Source organism: Bombus affinis, chromosome 3, assembly GCF_024516045.1.
Source record: "Bombus affinis isolate iyBomAffi1 chromosome 3, iyBomAffi1.2, whole genome shotgun sequence".
NCBI lineage: Eukaryota > Metazoa > Arthropoda > Insecta > Hymenoptera > Apidae > Bombus > Bombus affinis.
The window spans coordinates 5425712-5445727 of NC_066346.1; the positions used below are offsets into that span (position 1 = coordinate 5425712).

The following is a 20016-nucleotide window of genomic DNA, read 5'->3' on the forward strand; positions in this document are numbered from 1 at the left end:
CAAAAAATGTTACCAAGTCGTGCTGTTCTAATCGGTCATCGGATTTTTCGTTTCTCGATAACAGAGTTTAAAAATATGAGAGTATCTAGTCTGGCAAGCGAAAATGCTCGAGGTCTCGAGATCAGAGTATCCGTTTGCGGAACGAGTGCAGTTAGTCAGTTCTGTCGCAAGCTTCGCCGCGGCCAGACGTGCAAGTGGCGTTGCCTACGTGCCGGGGTGAAACTTGCTAGCACCCCTTATCGAGCTTTCAGATGGCTGTGGTTTTTAGATTTTGACGTTTTCTTCATTTCCCCTTCTCCTGTTGTACACGTTTCTTTTTTTGTCGTCTTCGTTCTAGTATATATGGTACCGATACGTTGTTTTCGTCGCTAGGACGTCACCCCCGACATGCCACGAAAAATCGGATTCAACGTCGTGTACGCAACCAGTAAGAGAACATCAGATTGTGATTGTGAAATATATCGAACGATGATAACCTCGAGGTGTATAAATTACTGCAGATCCGAGGATTGACAGCGCAAAGATATACGATAAAATAATATTCATCGGTATAAATCAGAAGGGTATAAAATTGCGAAATCGTCTGCACACGCGAACATCGATTTTTTTTTTTCTATCCACGCGGAAAAGATTTCATTTTTCGAGAATTTCTGCTTTAGAAGAAAACAAGTTAACGACAACGACTCGACACGTGCTTCACCGCGTCTCATTACAGATTGTATAGATTGCCCTCGAACGTAATGAAGCTGTAATCGATGCCTGGATAACACCTTACCGAGCTATTAAATATTAGATTAAGTATTTTCGATTATAAGTATGTAATCGCACAAAAATAGCCAAGTAACACGTTTCTCTCGTTGTTATGATTATAAAGCGTAAGCTAAGGTACGGTATTGCGTGACAAGGTCTCGTGTTAACGGTCCATCGTGGAAAGAATAATTTCAGAGTTAAAACATTATTGATTACATCTCTTACAATCTCCATTTTTATTCAGAAAGCAGAAGCATGTAATAGCTCGAAATAGAAACGATACATAAATGGAACTGGATAAATTTTCAGTAGGAATCGAATATATTCGATCAAAAATTTTCTCCATACAATGCCGGAATCTTTAAAATAAAATCCATTTGCAACAACGATAATACTTATTGCAATTTTATAAAATATGCTTCGTTTTATTTAAGATTATAACATTTTAAATAATCACAGGCGAAGAAGATAGACACTCTTCGTTGGAGCTGAACGTTCATGGACCGACGGTAAGAGGCTGGCAGAGTTCAAGAAGATGTACATATCCTCAAGAACTCATTCTGCGCCTTCATGGCCCGACGAAGCTTACGAGGATACAAGTCTTGGCTCATCAATATTTAATTCGTAAGTTTCCATCGCTGCAAACAACGCAACGTATAATACATTTATCAAGTTATTATCTTTCTCTTTATTTCTTACCGTGAATCATTTTATGAAAATTTAATATCACGGTGTAACAGAAACTGCCGAGTTTCTCCGGTAAGCAATTCAGTAACAATGAAAATCAAATTAGTACGGCAACCTCAATTTCCCCAGGCTAGGTCGTTTTGCCCTTCTCGTTTCATCCCCGTTTCTTATTCTACTCAAGGCTGAATACCGCGCAACGTTCTACTCTTCATTGTTTATAAATTCCTCTCTTCTTCTTCGAACAACGCGTTAACGAGAGAGCAACTTAATAATGCTTACATCAAATGCTTGCAGCTGAAAAATTGGAGATTTGGACATCGAGGGAAGAGAATGCATCCGTGACGACAGAGTTCAGTTATTTGGGTTATATTACGTTGTCCGACAATGCCTCGACTATGTACAAAAGTAGAGAGCTGAAAAGCGTTGCCCTCCCAGAAACAGAGGCGGTCACGCTAAAACTAAGACTTCATAAACCGCACAGTAACGCGCACAATGTTTATCAGCAGGTATATGATCTTTAATCATAGTCCATATGCAACGAAAAATATTACAACCGCATTTGGGATTGTAGGTCGGTCTTATCGCTATTAACATTCTCGGTGAACCTTACGGGCAAGAGCTCACTGGCCAAGGAGATGCACCGTATAATCCCCATTACACATCTCCATATGACGATTTGGCGTTCGAAATGTACGTCGATCGCGAAGTAGCCAAGATCATAAGACAGATGGAAGCAAAAAAGTTACAAGCTGTAGAAGGTGTGTGTAAGAATTGTATCATTTAGATAAGAATAAACATTTTACGAGGGTCTGTATATAAATATGCTTTTAGAGGAGAGATTCGAGTATGCTTCGAAACTTAAAGTAGCGATGGAGAACCTAAGGAAAGCTGGAGAACGTCTCGGAAAGTATGAATTGGAAAAGAAATATGCGATAGCGTTAGAAGACTACGATAAGGCTAAAGCGAAGAAAGCACAAGCGCAACAATACAGACAGCAAGTCTACCAGAGTTTAGAGGTGCAAGATCTACTAGAGCTTCATGGGGTAAATACGCGTCTTTAAAATTAGTATTTAATCAAGATTTGATATTTGTCTACTATACTTGTGTCTGAATAGCCACTGGAAAAGAATAACAAGTCGTCGATGGAAGGGAAAGAGTCTATATCGATAGATACCTGTACTTCGAATACAACTACTGTTCCTGAAGACATTACATCTCCTCCGAGATTAGTGATTCCACCAAATCGCGATGGAGCCATATCGCCGACTGGCCCGGCGCATCAGCCTCCTGTTTCGCCTCTGCATCAGAAACCAAACAGTCCTGGTAAATCAATTTACATATATATAAAGGAATTTTAGCAGTTTAGAGTAACCAATTATCTGCAACAGAAGTTACGGATAGTCCCACAAACGGTGTCGTAGAGAGACAGAATAATTGCAACAAGGGTTCTCTCAGAAGAAAAACTAAATCGGCGGGGCCCGCACTACGTTCCAGCTACGAAGCTTACGAAGAGAGGACGATTCCTGCTTTAAGACAGTAAGACGAGGAAAAAGAAAAATGAAAAATATAGAGATTACCTTAAATTACGTTTCAGTTCGCACACAAACGAGTTCACAAGGGAATGCCACATGGACAATACGGAAACGAAAGTGATATCAAAATTGAATGATAGGGAAAAGAAGCAAGCTGCCTTACCTATCGCTGTTTTTGGAATGGAAATGGTAATACAAGTTTCAAACAGTTACATCAGTTATATTATAAAACGATGATAATTAATAAAATTTATCGTTTAGGTCGAAAAATTTTATTCAAAACAATTCACGGATAAGGAGGAGGGCCTGATGCAATTGAAGGAGGAGCTAAAGACCTTTGATCCGGAAGTTTCCAAACATTCTGCGAATAAAACAGCCAGAGCTGCAATCTTGCTGCTGCATAGAGCTCTTAGAGATAAAGTCTTCAGCGTATATAGTCTAGCAGCGCAATTAATTAGAATTTTCTTCTCAGAATTTGCAACTGATAGGTATTCACATAATACACTATATAATATTATTTAAAATAATCATTCAATCATACATGTCTACGAGAAATTACCATTGTCATTTTAGGGTATCTTCTGCGGAAATTGCACGAAGCGTAGAAAGACTACTTCCTGAATTACTGACAAAATCAGGCGATACTACTCCAAGAATTCATAACATGGCAGTGCATACAATACTCAGTATGGCAGATTGTAAATGCGTCAGAGAGTTGCATATTATTCCTGTGCACTTGACAAGACCCGTTAGTAGTAGCACTCATCAAAGATTAGCCCTTAGCAGGTTAGAAATGGTGGAGCAATTAATTCTCAACCACGGAATATCGACTGACAAACAAAGGTGACTCAAAATAACGTAATCTCAATAGTAAATTTTATATCTGATATAATGAACTAAAGGGTATCAGACCACTGTCTGTGACAATCGATATGATTTTATTTGTGAATGTCACTTGCAGGGGTCTGTCCTCAATGTTAAGACTGATTCGTTAAAACGCAATTACTCTGATAAGGCATTGTAACTGTTGTAGTGGACTCACTTGTCGGACCTTATCAGAATTGGGATCCTCGGGATTGCATCATCCAGCAGAAGCGGTTAGGAAAGTCTCCGAGAGAATTTTGGTATTGGTCTACAAGGTAAATCCCAGACTGGTCCGTAAGCAATTACCTCCTGACGATGATATCACCAGAAGGAATTTATTGTACCGTCAACTTTTTCATGAATTCGACCTCATTGATCTTCAGGTACAGATTTTTTTATAAGGATTAGATACATGTATATAGAAGGTATACATATTTACGCTACTTCTTATTTGTTTATTGAAGAGGAAAAAGGAAGCGGAAGCGAGTCATAAAACAACTACACCCACACGAACGAAATCAACGGAAAATAATGTAGCGAATTTAACGAAATCTCCTTCGAGAACGAGTCCTGTTGTGAGTACCGGAAGCTCAACAAGTATAACATCTCCGTCCGAGAATAGTACAGAACATAAAGGTGACAAGTGAGTAACATACAATCATATTATAAATATCTGTTTTATATATGTTAAAAATGTATTTCTTTTATAGGATATGCATATTTTGCCTCTCCAAGGGACAAGGATATTCCGAAGAGGGATTAAACATTCATTATTGGAGAAATTGCCCTATGTTAACAAAGTGTGAGGCATGTAAGCAAGTGGTGGAAATTTCATACTTGAACTTGCATTTGTTAAGTAAGTATTGTTTCTTTCATTTGATTGCATTTAATGCGTAGCACTAAATAGCAAATATATATCTTATTTTTCAGATGAATGTGATATGAGAAGCAATTACGTAAAATGTGACACATGCAAGCAAGCCATTCATGAAAATTCCTTCGAAGAACATAGAAAAGATAACAAGTGTACAAGTATGCAAACTTGTTTGGTATAGTCTCTCTGAATATGAATAATGAATATGAATATGAATAACATCCATCATCATTTGTGTTACAGAACCTATTGAAGGTTATGATCGTTGTCCATTGTGCTCCGCTCTTGTCAATCAAAATAAATGGAGGGAGCATTTGATGGGTGATCATCCCTGTGCGAATAACCCTCGAAATAAATCAGGAAAAAGCTGTAAGTTTGATATTATTGAAATGTAATGCATCGATAAATACAAAATTGGTTTCGTTTGTAGGTTCAAAATCACCATCAAATTCTCAGAATCTCAGCGGAAAAATAACCACACCAACTAGTAGAGATTACTAGCGTCAACCGACAACTTCGAATCTTTCGGAGTGTAAAAGATTTTAGAAAAGGTTTTTCTTTTGTTTTCTTTTATAGTTTATCTATATGTTATGAGCTATCCAGCATTTTTCATATTTATATACTTGTATTTAAATGTTTTTTATAGCAAAACCCGTCCTTTATTAGTAGATATTCTCCATGTTAAACAAATTTTTAATCGTAAGTTGAAATCTTCTAATCCCTAGGATCTAGGAACCTTGTTATCAGCTAAATTTGAGAACGAAAGAAAATCTAATGCATACTGTAATTTAAAGCGAATATCAATGAGGCACACGATAGATATTCATCTTTTCCAACTTTAATATACAGTAGAAACAAGAAGTTCTCTGCGATTTAATAACATATTGTTGAATACTATGGCAGTAGCCATCTCAGAATTAATGATTCCTCTATATCCGGCCATGTTTATAACAATATTTGTACTATAATCAGCAAAACATCTTGAATTTAATGGCCAAAAATAAAAAGGGAAAGAGTATCTGTCGCTCAAACTATATAAAGATTACATGTAATTTCATAAATTATTTCATAGAGAACGATTAGTAAAACAAAAAACATTTCCCATCAAATAATGATCATTTCTTTGTCCTATAAAACATTTTGTTTCGTTTCTATAAGATACATTTTGTCATGGCGCATTAAATATTCGCCTGTCAGAATTCCAATGGCGCACTTATTAAATTTTAAATAAAATGCAAATTTTTTACTTATTCTTATAACATACTGAAATTGATATCTTGAAAGAAATTAAAGGAACATCACTTTGTATTACAAAATTATGTGTTATTCTTTTAATTCGTCCGAAAATTCTGACTTAATTTCTTTCTTTATGTTAATGTCTTTCCCATCAGCATCATTAGTAGTTTCATTATTCGAGTCTACAGAAACAGCTGTAGAATTGTCTTGAGCAACACGATTTTCTTTGTATTTATTTTTTTCTGAAATAATAATTCTAAGTAACATTTTAAATGTATGGTAAATACTTCAAAATACATACCAAACATCGAACAATCAGCTCTTAATAAACGTAAATAATGAATCGCATCATGTACATGAACATATGCTCTCAGAGACATTGTACCTCGCCATCCTACCATTTGCAACTTTAACGGATTTTCTGTCCCTTCTTCTTCATATATCAATATACAACTTCCAGTTGCTGAAACAACAAAAGAAACAATTTTTATAATGAAATTTATAATTAATGTTTAATGCTATAAAATATATTACCAAAATTTTGTAATCGTTCTTGTGTTTCCCGATTAAGTTTCACAATTTCTGGTGGTGTATTAGGATTATTGTTCTGTAACAACATTACCAGGTCATCTTTAGATAACCTAATTTTTCTACTATCACCAATATACTGAATGATACTTTGTATTCCTTCATGTGCAAGTCTAAATGAACAATCCATATTTTTATTGTCACAGCGTACAAACGTTTTTACGCCAGTATTTATTAATTTTATTTGATCTCCATTAGACAATACAACATCACGTATCGCGGGTGACGTGTAATAAATATTTTTCTTTTTTTTACCAATACATCGCACCAATAAACACCGAGGATCCAAGTCATTAGATATATTATAAAAGCTTCTAAAAATTTCGGTATTAAAGATCAATTAAATAAACAGGAAGTTAAAAAAATTTTCCACCCACTTAATAGATGACCACACATCTTCCTTATCATCGTCGAAGAAAATGAATGGATCTTCCTTAAATCCAGAAGCAAGTCTTCTACGTTTTCTTGTGGATTCTCGTAATTTGTTCATATCGTCAAATATCTTTCTTCCATGCACATTTTTTGCTTTTTGTTCTTGTTCCAAACTTAATTCAATATCATCATCTTCACTCTTAGTATTTTGAATAACTTCATCGCTCTTGTGTGACGCACGTTCCCATGGTAAGTGATTTACCTTTTCCAAAACAGCAACAAAAAATCCTCCTGTATCTTGATGGTGTGGTAATATTCTCATACTACATCATTAAAACATTATTATTATGTAATTAAATCAATAACAATATTAACAAGAAACTCAATTTCTATTTACCATCTTTCAAAGTGAAATTTAGTTGCATCCTCAGGTTTTGGTGGAAACATTTTTGGGCGAACTTGTGTTTGCCACTGTTCAGGTACATCTTCCCATGATTCGTAATATTTTAAATCTTTTGATGCTGGTAACCAATGTGATATGCCTAGAAAGTATATCATTAAATGTTTGATGGAAATAATGAAGTCGTACAATACAATACACAATTTATAATACAATATATACACAATATACGATACCTGGATCACACACTAATCCAGGTACTAAATCTCTACAATCAACTAATTGAACCGAGTCTTCAGTTTCAACGAGAAGCCTGTGAAGTACAGCTTCATTCTCTATTGGATTTAATGAACAAGTAGAATATACCATTCTTCCTCCAACTGCTAAAAGTTCTAAGCCTCTTCTTGCTATTCTAAACTGAATTCTTTAAATTTATAGATATATAAGTTATTTCTATTAATTAAATTATACAGTGTTTAAGGAGAAATAATACTTACCCATGGAGATTGTTGCCATTTGCTGGACTCCATTTACACCAAATATCAGGGTTTTTTCTCATTGTACCATCACCACTACATGGTACATCGGCGAGTATTCTATCAAATCTGTAATAAAATGTAAAAATTACATGATCTTTATAAATAGAAATACTTTATTTCATATGTTTTACTAACTTTAGATGTTCTTTTGTACCATCTGGCTTGGTAGTAGCAAAATTAGGCAACACTGAGGCATCATGATTTGTAATTAAAATAATTGGACTGTTTAATCTTTTTGCTTGATGTACAAGCATATAACAACGATTATTGTCAAGATCATTAGCTATTACAAAACCCTCTGTAAAATATCAATAAAATTTGCTTAATTTGTTTGTAAATATTAAAAATTTCATTAATACCTGGAAATGCACTTCCTTCTTCAGAATGTATCATTTCAATAAGTTGGGCTGTCTTTGATCCTGGTGCTGCACACATATCCAGAACCTATTTAAAATAATTCCTTTCTATCTTTCAAGCTAAATTTAATGTAATAAATATTAGCAGATCAATATACCTTATGATTAGATTTTACATCTAATACTAAAGGTGGCACCATGCTAACTACTTCTTGCCTACTGATGCTTCCACTATCTGTTTCAACAATTAAAAAATTATGTAATCTAAAATATGCCTCAGATTTCCGAATATCTTTTCTGGTTAATTGCAACTGCCAAGCTAATCCATCAGGATAAAATGGCAAACATTGTAATATATCCTTAGGTTTAATTCCTGTATTATTTTCTGAATCATCTTCGACATGTGTCTTTAAGATATCCTTAAAAAAATCTCCTTTAATAGTTTCAATTAATGCTTTAGCTTCTGCTTTTGATCCTGTAATTCTAAATGCCACTGGAAGATTCTTTCTCATGGTATTAATAAAGGAATCCCATTGTTCTTCAGGAACAATTTTCTGAGTTTTGTAATAATTTTCAAAATCCTTATTTTCTCTGATAATGTCTTCATAGTTATGGTGTGGAGTAGTATCCCACTCATTCCTTTTCTGTATAATTCATAAAAATTTTAAATACTGTTCACATGAAAAGAAATTTTTCTTAGCAATTAGACACTGATTATTTTCAAAATATAGGAGGCTGATAAGTTTTGTATATGTATAATATATAAGATAGAACATAACCGCAAACCCCGCAGCCGATGTTATTTATTTAACGATTAAGTTTGTACCTTCTGTTTCTCACGACGTTTTTCTGCGAAATTCTTTTTTGGCTTATGTTTCCGCCCTTTTCCCATTGTTTTTTGTAAAACAGTATACTATACTACCAATTACTCAACACGTGCTTATTAGTATAGCTACAAATGACAAGATCACTACTCTTTCTACAAGCACACAAGACTTGTGTAAAATGTTTCCACATTAACAACCTATAGGCGGCGCATCTAACGTTCAAACTTATAACGCTGCAGTCATACATCGGTGATATTTCAATCGCGCCTCCAGATTTTCTCCCTAAGTAATGCTGCCACTTCTCGCTAAAGCTCGCGCGTTTCAGGTTGGCAGTACATCACTACTGTCGATTCATTAAAATATTCAATTATTTTCAGCGAGATACAATTTGTAACAAAGGAAGTAACTGTTGTTAGAAAAAGCGCGTCTCTTGAAAATCCGTTTTTATATCCCGCATTCTGCATTACACGTCTATTCACTGAAATTGCGTGTTATGTGGCTAACATTCCAGAAACGCTAATCGAAACATTGCAAACTTATCTCCAATTTATATCAACTCTCCATCTACATGCTGGGTCGTTTTTGACCAGTAATTTTAAATAATTTTTCATTTCTTCCATATTTCCGTATAAGTTTTACTTTACTTACAAAAATTAAGGACTCATTTTTATTTTAGGGATGAAAAAATTATTGACTATTTTTTGTAATCTTGCTGTTTTCGATGTGTAGACTCCGAAAATGCATGTTTTAAAGTGAAGAATTCGCTGGTTCAAAAGTTATAACCGCAATTATATAAACAAGTCTGAAAACACCTAACATATAACATGTAGCGATAGAAATTATTGAATGATATTCTAGAAACTTGGAGAAGTATTTAAAAATTTGTTTGGATCTTTTTTAAACAGAAAAGTCTAAAAAAAGGGTGCATGGATTTAAATGATCTAGTATGCAGACGGTGTCAGTAAAAATAAGGTTACAGACACAGTGTTGAGGTTAAGAATAAGAATATTATAAAAGCTAGCATAACATTGATATACATTGATAATAGATTGAATTTAAATTTGCATAGCAGGAGGGATAAAACATTTGCAAATTAGAAACGTAAAAGTTTATATAAAAACTTATTAAATATTTAACGCCTAAAAAGAATAAAATCATTATTATGGTAGCCCACGTTATGTGTTTAACCTCTACTGGAGGAATTCCTTTATTTTCTCGCCAGAAAGGGGAAGGAGATACGGTAAAACTTACATAATTATAAACAAAAGAGTAATACATAAATCTATGTAGTATTAATTTTAATTTTTCTTTTGCTCTTCCTTTTTCTTCCCAATATATTTATAGATGACATTTTCTAAAATAGCATCTCTATATGGGATACATATGTTTCTCAAATCACAAAACATTAAACTTTTGAATACAAATTTACCTGATACTACGATAATGTGGAAAGAATTTGAACAAAGTATTACATTAATAGTTATTGCAAGTGGAACTACCAAATCTGTATTGGATAAATTCTTAAATGCAGTTTTTGGTGCAATGATCTTGTTTGTTGGTATCGAGGAATTAAAAAATACCAAAAACATAGAAAAGCTGAAGAAAGATATGCGTTTGTGCAGTCCAATTGTTGATAGTTTATTGCAATGTCTTGATGTTGGTGATGGAATTTGTTCAAAAACTGATATTATCAATATGACAGAATGTATAATGTGCCAAGAAAATAATTTGTTTCAGGTAATTGAATTCTTTTTAATTCATCCATTTTCTGCATAGTAAATAATGATCTATTTAAGACATGCTTAGAGGGTTATATGGAATGTTTGGATTCTATATATGGATGCATCTTAATACATGGGTGTTTAGCAGTAGCTACAGAAGGATGGTGGAATTTAAGTCCCATTGAAAGAAAATTATTAATAACAGCTGTTAATACAGAAGATACTTATAGCACGCGAGACATTCCAGTATTTTTACCTTATAAAAGTCCAAATGTGAGTATTTTGGTTAAATATTTTTAAAATACAATTTTTATTTATTAATCTAATAAGATTTATTTAAAAAAATAAGTTCAATTGATCATAAGACAATTCAATTGATCATATAGGTAGCTTTTAGATTAGTATCCATTACGTTGATCAATCAAGTTGAAGTATTAGCCTTATGTGGACCCAATCCGAGTTTATCAGAGATTGAAAGATTTGCCATACAATGTTGGAAAAATAGTATTGATGCTTTACACAATGCAGAACAATGTTATCCACGTAACTTACCTACATCTATAAATTTGGATTCAGAGACACTTGGGTAATATATAATAGTACCATTTAATATAAATAATTTTATTTAGAAAAACCTATTATCAAAATGTATTATATAATGTCTTTTTCTTTTTACTCCGGAATTTAGGTTTCTGTTAGCAAATTATAAGGTACAAAAGTTTATACTTGGTAAGAATATGCAGTACGCAAAAAATAGAGTCAGTGGTTCACACAGATTGGACATATTAAGAACATTTTATCATCAAGCTGTAGAGACATATATATTATCTTCAGAATCTGAATGTGATACAACAGGTGATAATTGGAAATTTGTTGGTGTAAAAGAAACTTATCTATGTTCAGAGTACCATAAATGTTATGCAGTTAAACATGGAGATCATATACTTTGCATTCTATGTGCCTCCACAGTTCCTACTCATACAGTAAGATTGGTTTGTCAAAAAATATTGAAGACATTACTTATTGATAAACAAGGCTGTTGGTAAAAATTTAACACATTGATCTCTCTTTGCAATATCATCCCATTTTACTTCTATTGTAAAATTTACATTAACCCACCTTATATATGTTCTGATACTATATTTCTATTAGATATAAAGAATATATATTGTGAACATAAAAAATATATAATAATCATTTGTAAATTAGAATTTATGTAAAATTAAATATATTTCATTAAATGTTAAATCATTTTATCATGTGTTTACTGTTTAATCACTTTAATTTGTAAATTAAATTATCATTCATTGATACTTTCCATTCATAATGTAACAGTTACATACATAACAATCGTGTTATGCGAACTATTATTTTGTTGTCAATGCATTTTATTTGTTAAGAAAAAAAGCAAGAGAACAATCCTAAGTGAAACAATAGAAAAGCTAACTATCCTCCGATTTCAATGATTTTTGGATATGTTGTAAAATGCAACATTTTGGAAAATGGACTCTTATTTTCCGAGATATTCACAAAAAGATGCCATTACTATTACAGTGCATTCTGCCTCTAGTTGTGCGTCTATAGCAGCGTATGTGTCAACATTGGTTGCTAGGTGCTTATTTTCTGTTTATAAATAAGAGTGAAGAAAGCTTAAAGACCCTGTACACAATGTACATATGCGAGATTGTAAAAAATTACTGTTACAACAGAATTAAAAATGAATATCACTAATATATTGGATTTGGATTTGGGTTAGTTTTTTCAATCCGCCCAGCGAAGCTTTCGTAAAATAAGAACTATTGTTTTTTTTTTTTTTTTTTTCTTTCGTACAATAATATCAATTAGTCATTCGGCTATTACTTTTATAAGTAATTTATTATTTTATACAAGTGTTACCGACTGCCTCGTGGTGATGAGATTAAAAAATCTAATCCAAGTATAATAGATTCATGATATTCTTTTTTAACAGAATTATAAATTGTAACAGACGTTTCCTATAGCTTCGTATATGTACGTTGTACATGGGGTCTTTAAACTCGCCCAACTCTCCTTTATAAACAAAACATTAGCGGTCGGCGGATGGTAACAAATACTAACCGGCAGGTTTTTCGATAACGACATATATCAATTATAAACCTTTTTTATATCGCTCTAATAAAGTATCAGTTTCTATATTGTATATATGTATTTATCGAATATGTACGTATATACGCGTGCGCACATAATGATCTATCCATAGAGTACGTTTTTTTGAATTATATATACTTACTTTCATACAATCATTATCATTACAGTGTATATTACATTAATTTGATGAAAGTAAAATGTCAGATAAACATTTCGTTTCTTATAACGTTTACATAATGTTGTAAAAATTTAACAATATAAAGTATAATATATTTTTTATATTTTGATGAATTACTGGCAAAACTAAAATTTAAGTATGAGCAGAGTAGCAAAAATTGCGGTTGATACACAGTTATATGATGCAACAAATTTTTACATAGGTTTAGGTTTAGCGATTAGTTCTAGTGGTTTTATAGGTTAGTTGATCGATTCTCTAATTTCGATTAGAAATTTATTTAAAATAATTTAGTATTGATTATTATACAATGTTATAATTATTTAGGTGCCAGTTTTATCATTAAAAAAAAGGCATTGATTAGATTACAAAGGCGTGGTGCATTACGAGCTTCATCCGGAGGATTTGGCTACTTAAAAGAATGGATGTGGTGGACTGGTCTTCTTTCAAGTATGTGAAACAGAAAATGCTTATACAATATGTACACGTGTTCATGATATAATACTTTTACTACAAAGAATATTGATTTCATTAAAGTGGCGGTAGGAGAAGCAGCAAATTTTGCTGCTTATGCATTTGCACCAGCTTCGTTGGTTACTCCATTAGGAGCACTTAGCGTTTTAATATCTGCAATATTGGCATCAAAATATCTAAATGAAAAGCTTAATTTGCTAGGAAAGGTAATGATGTAATATATATTATAAACTATCTTTATTATATAGAAACAAAAATATAAGATAACAAATAAAATAAATAAAACAAATAAAATTTTACTACAAAATAATACAATTTCTATTGGATATATTATATAAAGATAAATATAATTACTATTATTCCAGATTGGTTGCCTTTTATGCATCTTAGGTTCCACAGTTCTTGTAATTCACTCTCCAAAAGAAGAAGAAATCAGTACATTAAATGAGCTTTTAGATAAGGTTAAAGATCCAGGATATATTATTTATGTATTAATTGTAATAATATGCAGTATTTTAATTATTTTTTATTTTGGTCCTGCTTATGGAAATCAAAATATCATGATATATATTTGTCTGTGTTCATCCATTGGTTCATTGACCGTTACAAGTTGTAAAGGATTAGGACTGGCTTTGAAAGAAACCATTCTTGGATTTAATAATGGATTTACGAACTGGTTGACATGGGCTCTTTTATTTAGCGCTATACTCTGTATCAGCGTACAAATGAATTATTTGAATAGATCCCTCGACTTATATGAAACCACAATTGTAACACCTATTTATTATGTAGTTTTCACAACATTAGTAATAATTGCATCTGCAATATTATTCAGGGAATGGGAAAATATGAGTGCTGAGGATATCTTGGGTTCATCTTGTGGTTTTTTAACTGTAATAATCGCAATATTTCTATTAAATGCATTTAAAGAAATAGACATATCTTATGAAAATATCAGACATATGCTGCAGCCTAAAAGAAAGTTGCTCATAAGTAGTAACAATCAGTGGAGTGACAGGGATGAAGAGAGATTAATAACAAGGTTAGAAACAGAATTAAATCATACATATGGAGCTCAAAATTTAACAAGAACTATATAACTAATTATGCATATACAAAGTAAAACATTGCAAAGCATATACATTGTAAAGATATGAATAACTTGTATTTAATGTGATTGATTTTAAAATAAATCTTACAAATGTCAAATCTTATTTATATCTATTATGTATATGGATCTTAGAAATCATTTTTCAGTAGAATTATCTTTTCTATTCATATTTTCTATCAAATCCTAAAGAAGCAATAGGTCTAAGTTTGCTTTTTTCGTTTTGTGTTCAAGTATCTTTTCAATTATAATGTAATTACACATAAATGTCATAAAAGTCATATAGAATTTATTGTCAAATCTGTCATATATGTTATAAATATACAAAACCATCTCTTTTTAATAACTTTTGTTAAAAATTCTAGTTATTTTGATAAAATTGCATTCTGAGCATTACATTGAATCTCAAGTTGCATTCCATCTATAGATTCGACATAAATACGTATAAACTGAAACGAAAACATTCCACAATGGCAACGTATTTACTGCATCACATTGGAAAATGTGAAAATAAAGGAAGTAATATCAGAAATAAGTTATACCATATATATATAAATATATTTACTTAAAATGCAATTCTTCATTTGTAAGTCAAATTATGTCACTTGAATCAACTTATTACTAGCATCACGTACAGTTATTACAATGGCGTTCAGTTTAGCCGCTTTTTCATATATCGTGGCTTTAATTGTAGATGCTTTTTTAATCATTTTTGCAATATTTCATGTACGTACTTCTTCGAAACTATAATGTCTGCTTTTCAAAACAAAACAGTAATTAAAAATGTGTACACGTCTATTCAATGCGAATTATTTCTAACCTTAGCGATATAGATGAAAAGTTAAATGACTAGCTAAAGACATTATACTTTTCAGGTTATTGCATTTGATGAATTAAAAACTGGCTATAAAAATCCAATTGAACAATGCAATAGTTTAAATTCGGTAAGAATTTGAAATTAGTTTCTTATAATATCATATTTACAAAATCAATAACAAGTGTACGTAAAATTAAGTGTTTAAGTTAAATATATGTATAATGTATATATACATATATACACACACATATATTGTGTGTGTGTGTGTGTGTGTGTGTGTGTGTGTGTGTGTGTGTGTGTGTGTGCGCGCGCGTGCGTGCGTGCGTGTGTATATATATACATGTCTCTGTATATATTTCAGCTAGTTATTCCAGAATATGGAATACACATTTTAATCAACATTTTATTTCTAATTAGTAGTCAATGGCTTTCATTGCTTTTAAATATGCCATTGATAATATATCACTTGTGGCAATATTATCATAGACCTATCATGTCTAAACCAGGTCTTTATGATCCCACTAGCATAATGAGTGCTCAAGCTCTCAAAATTCATCAGAGAGAAGGATGGAGTAAACTTATATTTTATCTTTTATCATTTTTTTATTATTTATATGGGTAAGTTTTAGAATGTGTAGAGGCTAGTAGACTTAACTAATTATGAAATGTTTATTATAAGAAAATGTAATATGTTCTATTTTGTTTCAGAATGATTAGTTCATTGATTTACTGAGGGATGGAAATCATTCTTTATTATTCGCCAATAAAATTTGTTTATAATACATCCTCAATCATCAATGCTTCATCAGGTTAATTTTTTTGTTGGATAAAGTGACTAATTTGTTAAAACGTGTTATTGTTTTTTGTAAAAATAAAATTTCATACTTAAGTAATGTTTTTTTCTCCTATAGGTAGTCGTAGGATTCAGTACACTTTTATTAAGAAGTCTAAGTGAAAGACTTTTATTTATTTATTTTAGAGTAGGAAAAGCTCTACTATAAATGACGTTTATATAAATTGTTTATATATATAAATTATATATAAAAGATGTTTATGTAAATATATCTGATTATATTTATGCAACGGAAATTTGAATGCTTTTACTTGTATTATTATTACTTGTTCCGTTCTAAAAATTTGCGAATAACCATTAATTTGTTAAATTTAAATCTGTAAACTACAGAAATATATATATACAGAAATATATGTATGATAGGTATGACAGATATACCTAACCTTAACTTATAATATCTACAATGCTGCTCCCTATCCCTACTTAGAATTAATAACATCAGTAAGGAAATTCCCTTTCTGTTAACATAAATTGGTTCTAACCTTAAATTCTTTTCCGAGATATATCAATATCAACGCAATTCTAACCATTTTCGAATCAATAATCGGCTATTGCATGTTGAGAATTTGTATTATATAAAAATGCCGACTATTAATATTAAACGTGACTTGCTGTTTAAAACTCTTGGTAAAACATATTGTAAGTTACAAATATTCAAATAATGAACATTGTAAATTGTATGAACTTATTTTACGTTTATAATTATCCTAACTAAATATTTACCAATATAATATTTATAAGTAAATTAATCTATAATACGATTTTAGCGGATGCCGAATTTCAAAACTTATGTTTTGAGTTTGGATTAGAATTGGACGAAGTGGTATGCAGTTTATATATTATTGGATACTATCAAATGTATTAACGCATATAAGAAATGAATTTCTATATATTTTCATATGTAGTATTACATCGAAATAATCCTAGAACTAGTTAAATTTTGATTTTTAGACAACAGAGAAACAAATGACAAAGGAGCAAGATTTAAATCATAGTGAAGAAGTATGTGAAGAAGTTGTATATAAAATTGATATACCTGCAAATAGATACGATCTATTATGCTTAGAAGGTTTAGCTCTTGGACTTCTTATATTTCAAAAGCAGTATGTACAATATATGTTTATTATATAATTTTTTAATTTTTCTATTATTTTTCAAACCACAGTCTTATTGAAATCATACTATTATTTTAATAGTTCCATTAGTTCATTATTAGTTCAATAGTATATAATAACAGAACGTATTATATATTAGCAATAACTGCAATAATAAATTAAACATATAATATAGACTAATACAATTAGAAAACTTTTTTAAATATAGAATGGATATACCACAATATACAAAGATATTTCCAAGTACAAACACACAAAAGATTATAATGACAAAGCAGGTATATATATGATTTTTATTATTATCAATGTTTTTTTAATTAAAAATTAACGAAGGTAATTCAATTGAAAAGTTGAACTTTTAATAAAACTGTTTTTTTATATTATATTCTAGTGCATGAAAGTTAGAGGACATATTGTTGCAGCAGTTTTACGTGATGTTACATTTTCTAAAGATTCTTATAACAGCTTCATCGATCTTCAAGAAAAATTGCATCAAAATATAGGTAGGAAAAGAACTTTAGTATCGATTGGAACCCATGATCTAGACACTGTCAGAGGCCCATTTTTATATGATGCAAGGCCACCAACTGACATTTGTTTTAAGCCACTTAATCAAGAGATGGAATATACAGCAGAAGGAATTATGAATTTATACGAAGTGGGTGTTTTTACAATTTGAATGCCTACTTAACATGGACTTTATTTTAAAGAGAATTTTATATTAAGTTTTATTTTAGAACCATGCGCAATTAAAGCAATATCTGCATATTATAAAGGACAGTCCAGTTTATCCAGTAGTAGAAGACAGTAATGGAATCATTTTATCACTGCCACCTATTATCAATGGGGATCACTCAAAAATTACACTCAATACTAAAAATATATTAATTGAATGTACTGCGACAGATTTAACAAAGGTATATAAAAACTATTATTTTCTTTATATTTGTAAGAGATAAATCAACTAATAGCAAACTTTTGAAAAATTTTGTAGGCAAAGGTAGTACTGGATACTATAGTTTGTGCTTTTAGTCAATACTGTAAAATAAAATATTCAGTAGAAATGGTGGAAATTGTGTATCCTGATGAACAAGTATTTCATTATCCAGACTTGAAATATCGAATTGAGGAAATGAATTGTGAAAAAGCAATAAAATACATTGGTATAAAACAAACTGCGGAGGAATTGGCTAATTTGCTTTCTAGAATGTCTTTGAAAACATCTGTTAAAGATGATAATATATTAAACATCGAAGTGCCTCCTACAAGACACGATGTGATACATGCATGTGATATTTATGAAGATATTGCTATAGCGTATGGATATAATAAAATTGAGAAAACTATACCGCGTTTATCTACCACTGCGGATGAGGTACTAATAAATGTTACAATCGCCAATTTTTAAGCTGGTTAAGTTTTAGATAAAATATTTCCTATTCATGTTTTAAATTTAGTTTCCATTGAATAAATTATCCGATCAATTACGGATAGAATTGGCTTGTGCTGGATTCACAGAAGCATTGACATTTTCATTGGTATGCAAAATTTTTGAGCACACAGTTATACAAATTGTACAAATCAGTTGTAGTTGAAAAGTTTTTCCTTACAGTGTTCTCGTGAAGATGTAGCGGATAAATTAGGTCACGAATTATCAAACATACCAGTTGTCCATGTGTTAAATCCAAAAACATTAGAATTTCAGGCATGTACAAAGAGTTTATCAAGGCCGTAGGTTCAGTTTGGTTTAAAATATAAAATTAACAACATGACAATGTTACAGGTTGCCCGTACCACTCTGATACCAGGATTATTGAAAACGTTAGCTGCAAATAAGAAGATGCCACTTCCTCATAAATTATTTGAAGTTTCCGACATTATATTAAAAGATAACGATGTGGAAGTTGGTGCACGTAATAATCGACATTTATGCGCGGTATATTGCAATAAATCTGACGGTTTTGAAGTAATTCATGGTTTATTGGATAGAATATTGCAAATATTAGAAGTGCCATGGAGTGGCAGTAAGAATGCAAATGGATATTATCTTCGTGCTGTCGATGGTAAAGCATTATATGAAAATTTCCATGTATCAAATTATACGTATAAGAGAACGCAATTTATTTAGGAATATTCTTTTCTAACAAGGTATCATATTATCTATTATCCTAAGTCCATATAATTTTTTTCAGATCCCACTTTCTTCCCTCATCGTTGTGCGGAAATATTATGTTATGATAAAGTGATTGGAAAGATGGGAGTTCTACATCCAGATGTAATTTCAAGATTTGAATTAAATACACCTTGCTCTATATTAGAAATTGATATCGAATGCTTTTTATAAGACAATTATAAAACTTATTATTGATAATATGTTGGAATAAATTATACATTTTTCCTATAATTATTTTATTATTAAGCAAAAAGCTAATTAAAAAATATAAATGATGCAGCAAATATAAGTGTTAAATATCATACAGGAATACTGATTTGTGTTGAACAGATGAGATTAATTTTAATTAAGTCATTAATCTTTTCCTCCTTTAAAATCGAATATATTGGAGGGAGAAAGGAAAGAAACGATTTAAAAATTTACATTTT

At 31.1% G+C, this 20016-nt stretch overlaps 6 protein-coding genes and 1 long non-coding RNA gene across 15 annotated transcripts; 5 read left to right on the top strand and 2 right to left on the bottom strand.

The window, feature by feature from the left end:
* Window positions 1-144: 144 nt before the first annotated feature.
* Window positions 145-5752, top strand: LOC126914011 (centrosomal protein of 104 kDa). Of its 2 annotated transcripts, none has more exons than XM_050717409.1 (16): window positions 145-427; window positions 1210-1374; window positions 1732-1943; window positions 2009-2195; window positions 2269-2480; window positions 2553-2760; window positions 2826-2973; window positions 3032-3158; window positions 3231-3457; window positions 3543-3812; window positions 4003-4216; window positions 4298-4476; window positions 4544-4689; window positions 4764-4865; window positions 4951-5076; window positions 5138-5752. In XM_050717409.1, exons 1-16 carry the CDS (start codon window positions 388-390, stop codon window positions 5206-5208), a joined length of 2634 nt encoding a protein of 877 aa, XP_050573366.1. In that variant the 5' UTR covers window positions 145-387; the 3' UTR covers window positions 5209-5752. The 2 variants fall into 2 exon arrangements, with proteins under 2 accessions (XP_050573366.1, XP_050573367.1); XM_050717410.1 differs by having other exon boundaries at window positions 2829-2973.
* A 174-nt stretch (window positions 5753-5926) lies between these two features.
* Window positions 5927-9218, bottom strand: LOC126914023 (tRNA (cytosine(34)-C(5))-methyltransferase). The gene is made up of 11 exons (XM_050717435.1): window positions 9025-9218; window positions 8357-8842; window positions 8202-8286; window positions 7978-8140; window positions 7801-7908; window positions 7540-7727; window positions 7301-7445; window positions 6909-7226; window positions 6478-6845; window positions 6245-6406; window positions 5927-6185 (listed from the first exon to the last, which is right to left on the bottom strand). The coding sequence occupies exons 1-11, from the start codon at window positions 9088-9090 to the stop codon at window positions 6031-6033; spliced, it is 2244 nt and encodes a 747-aa protein (XP_050573392.1). The 5' UTR covers window positions 9091-9218; the 3' UTR covers window positions 5927-6030.
* A 122-nt stretch (window positions 9219-9340) lies between these two features.
* Window positions 9341-12002, top strand: LOC126914058 (protein fuzzy homolog). 4 transcript variants are annotated; one of them, XM_050717526.1, is made up of 6 exons: window positions 9341-10017; window positions 10098-10265; window positions 10370-10762; window positions 10822-11019; window positions 11133-11332; window positions 11435-12002. In XM_050717526.1, the coding sequence occupies exons 2-6, from the start codon at window positions 10188-10190 to the stop codon at window positions 11790-11792; spliced, it is 1227 nt and encodes a 408-aa protein (XP_050573483.1). In that variant the 5' UTR covers window positions 9341-10017; window positions 10098-10187; the 3' UTR covers window positions 11793-12002. The 4 variants fall into 4 exon arrangements, with proteins under 4 accessions (XP_050573483.1, XP_050573481.1, XP_050573480.1 ...); XM_050717524.1 differs by having other exon boundaries at window positions 9341-9614; window positions 9702-10265; XM_050717523.1 differs by having other exon boundaries at window positions 9341-10265.
* A 726-nt stretch (window positions 12003-12728) lies between these two features.
* Window positions 12729-14736, top strand: LOC126914063 (magnesium transporter NIPA2). Of its 2 annotated transcripts, none has more exons than XM_050717537.1 (4): window positions 12729-12986; window positions 13376-13498; window positions 13586-13728; window positions 13888-14736. In XM_050717537.1, exons 2-4 carry the CDS (start codon window positions 13474-13476, stop codon window positions 14620-14622), a joined length of 903 nt encoding a protein of 300 aa, XP_050573494.1. In that variant the 5' UTR covers window positions 12729-12986; window positions 13376-13473; the 3' UTR covers window positions 14623-14736. The 2 variants fall into 2 exon arrangements, with proteins under 2 accessions (XP_050573494.1, XP_050573493.1); XM_050717536.1 differs by lacking the exon at window positions 12729-12986 and adding an exon at window positions 13002-13289.
* Window positions 14737-14897: 161 nt separating this feature from the next.
* Window positions 14898-15592, bottom strand: LOC126914124 (uncharacterized). Its single transcript, XR_007709570.1, has 2 exons — window positions 15451-15592; window positions 14898-15383 (listed from the first exon to the last, which is right to left on the bottom strand). It is a non-coding gene; the product is annotated as an uncharacterized LOC126914124 (long non-coding RNA).
* Window positions 15223-16536, top strand: LOC126914095 (protein cornichon). Of its 3 annotated transcripts, XR_007709553.1 has the most exons (5): window positions 15223-15356; window positions 15506-15574; window positions 15809-16065; window positions 16156-16256; window positions 16359-16536. XR_007709553.1 is itself a non-coding variant. In XM_050717589.1 (4 exons), the coding sequence occupies exons 1-4, from the start codon at window positions 15276-15278 to the stop codon at window positions 16178-16180; spliced, it is 432 nt and encodes a 143-aa protein (XP_050573546.1). In that variant the 5' UTR covers window positions 15223-15275; the 3' UTR covers window positions 16181-16336. The 3 variants fall into 3 exon arrangements, 2 of the variants coding, with proteins under 2 accessions (XP_050573546.1, XP_050573547.1); XM_050717589.1 differs by lacking the exon at window positions 16359-16536 and having other exon boundaries at window positions 16156-16336; XM_050717590.1 differs by lacking the exons at window positions 16156-16256; window positions 16359-16536 and having other exon boundaries at window positions 15809-16069.
* A 211-nt stretch (window positions 16537-16747) lies between these two features.
* Window positions 16748-19819, top strand: LOC126914040 (phenylalanine--tRNA ligase beta subunit). Of its 2 annotated transcripts, XM_050717478.1 has the most exons (11): window positions 16748-16939; window positions 17068-17123; window positions 17252-17403; window positions 17624-17693; window positions 17807-18073; window positions 18153-18332; window positions 18410-18790; window positions 18873-18953; window positions 19028-19120; window positions 19199-19478; window positions 19608-19819. In XM_050717478.1, exons 1-11 carry the CDS (start codon window positions 16882-16884, stop codon window positions 19757-19759), a joined length of 1770 nt encoding a protein of 589 aa, XP_050573435.1. In that variant the 5' UTR covers window positions 16748-16881; the 3' UTR covers window positions 19760-19819. The 2 variants fall into 2 exon arrangements, with proteins under 2 accessions (XP_050573435.1, XP_050573436.1); XM_050717479.1 differs by lacking the exons at window positions 18873-18953; window positions 19028-19120.
* The last annotated feature ends 197 nt before the right edge of the window (window positions 19820-20016 follow it).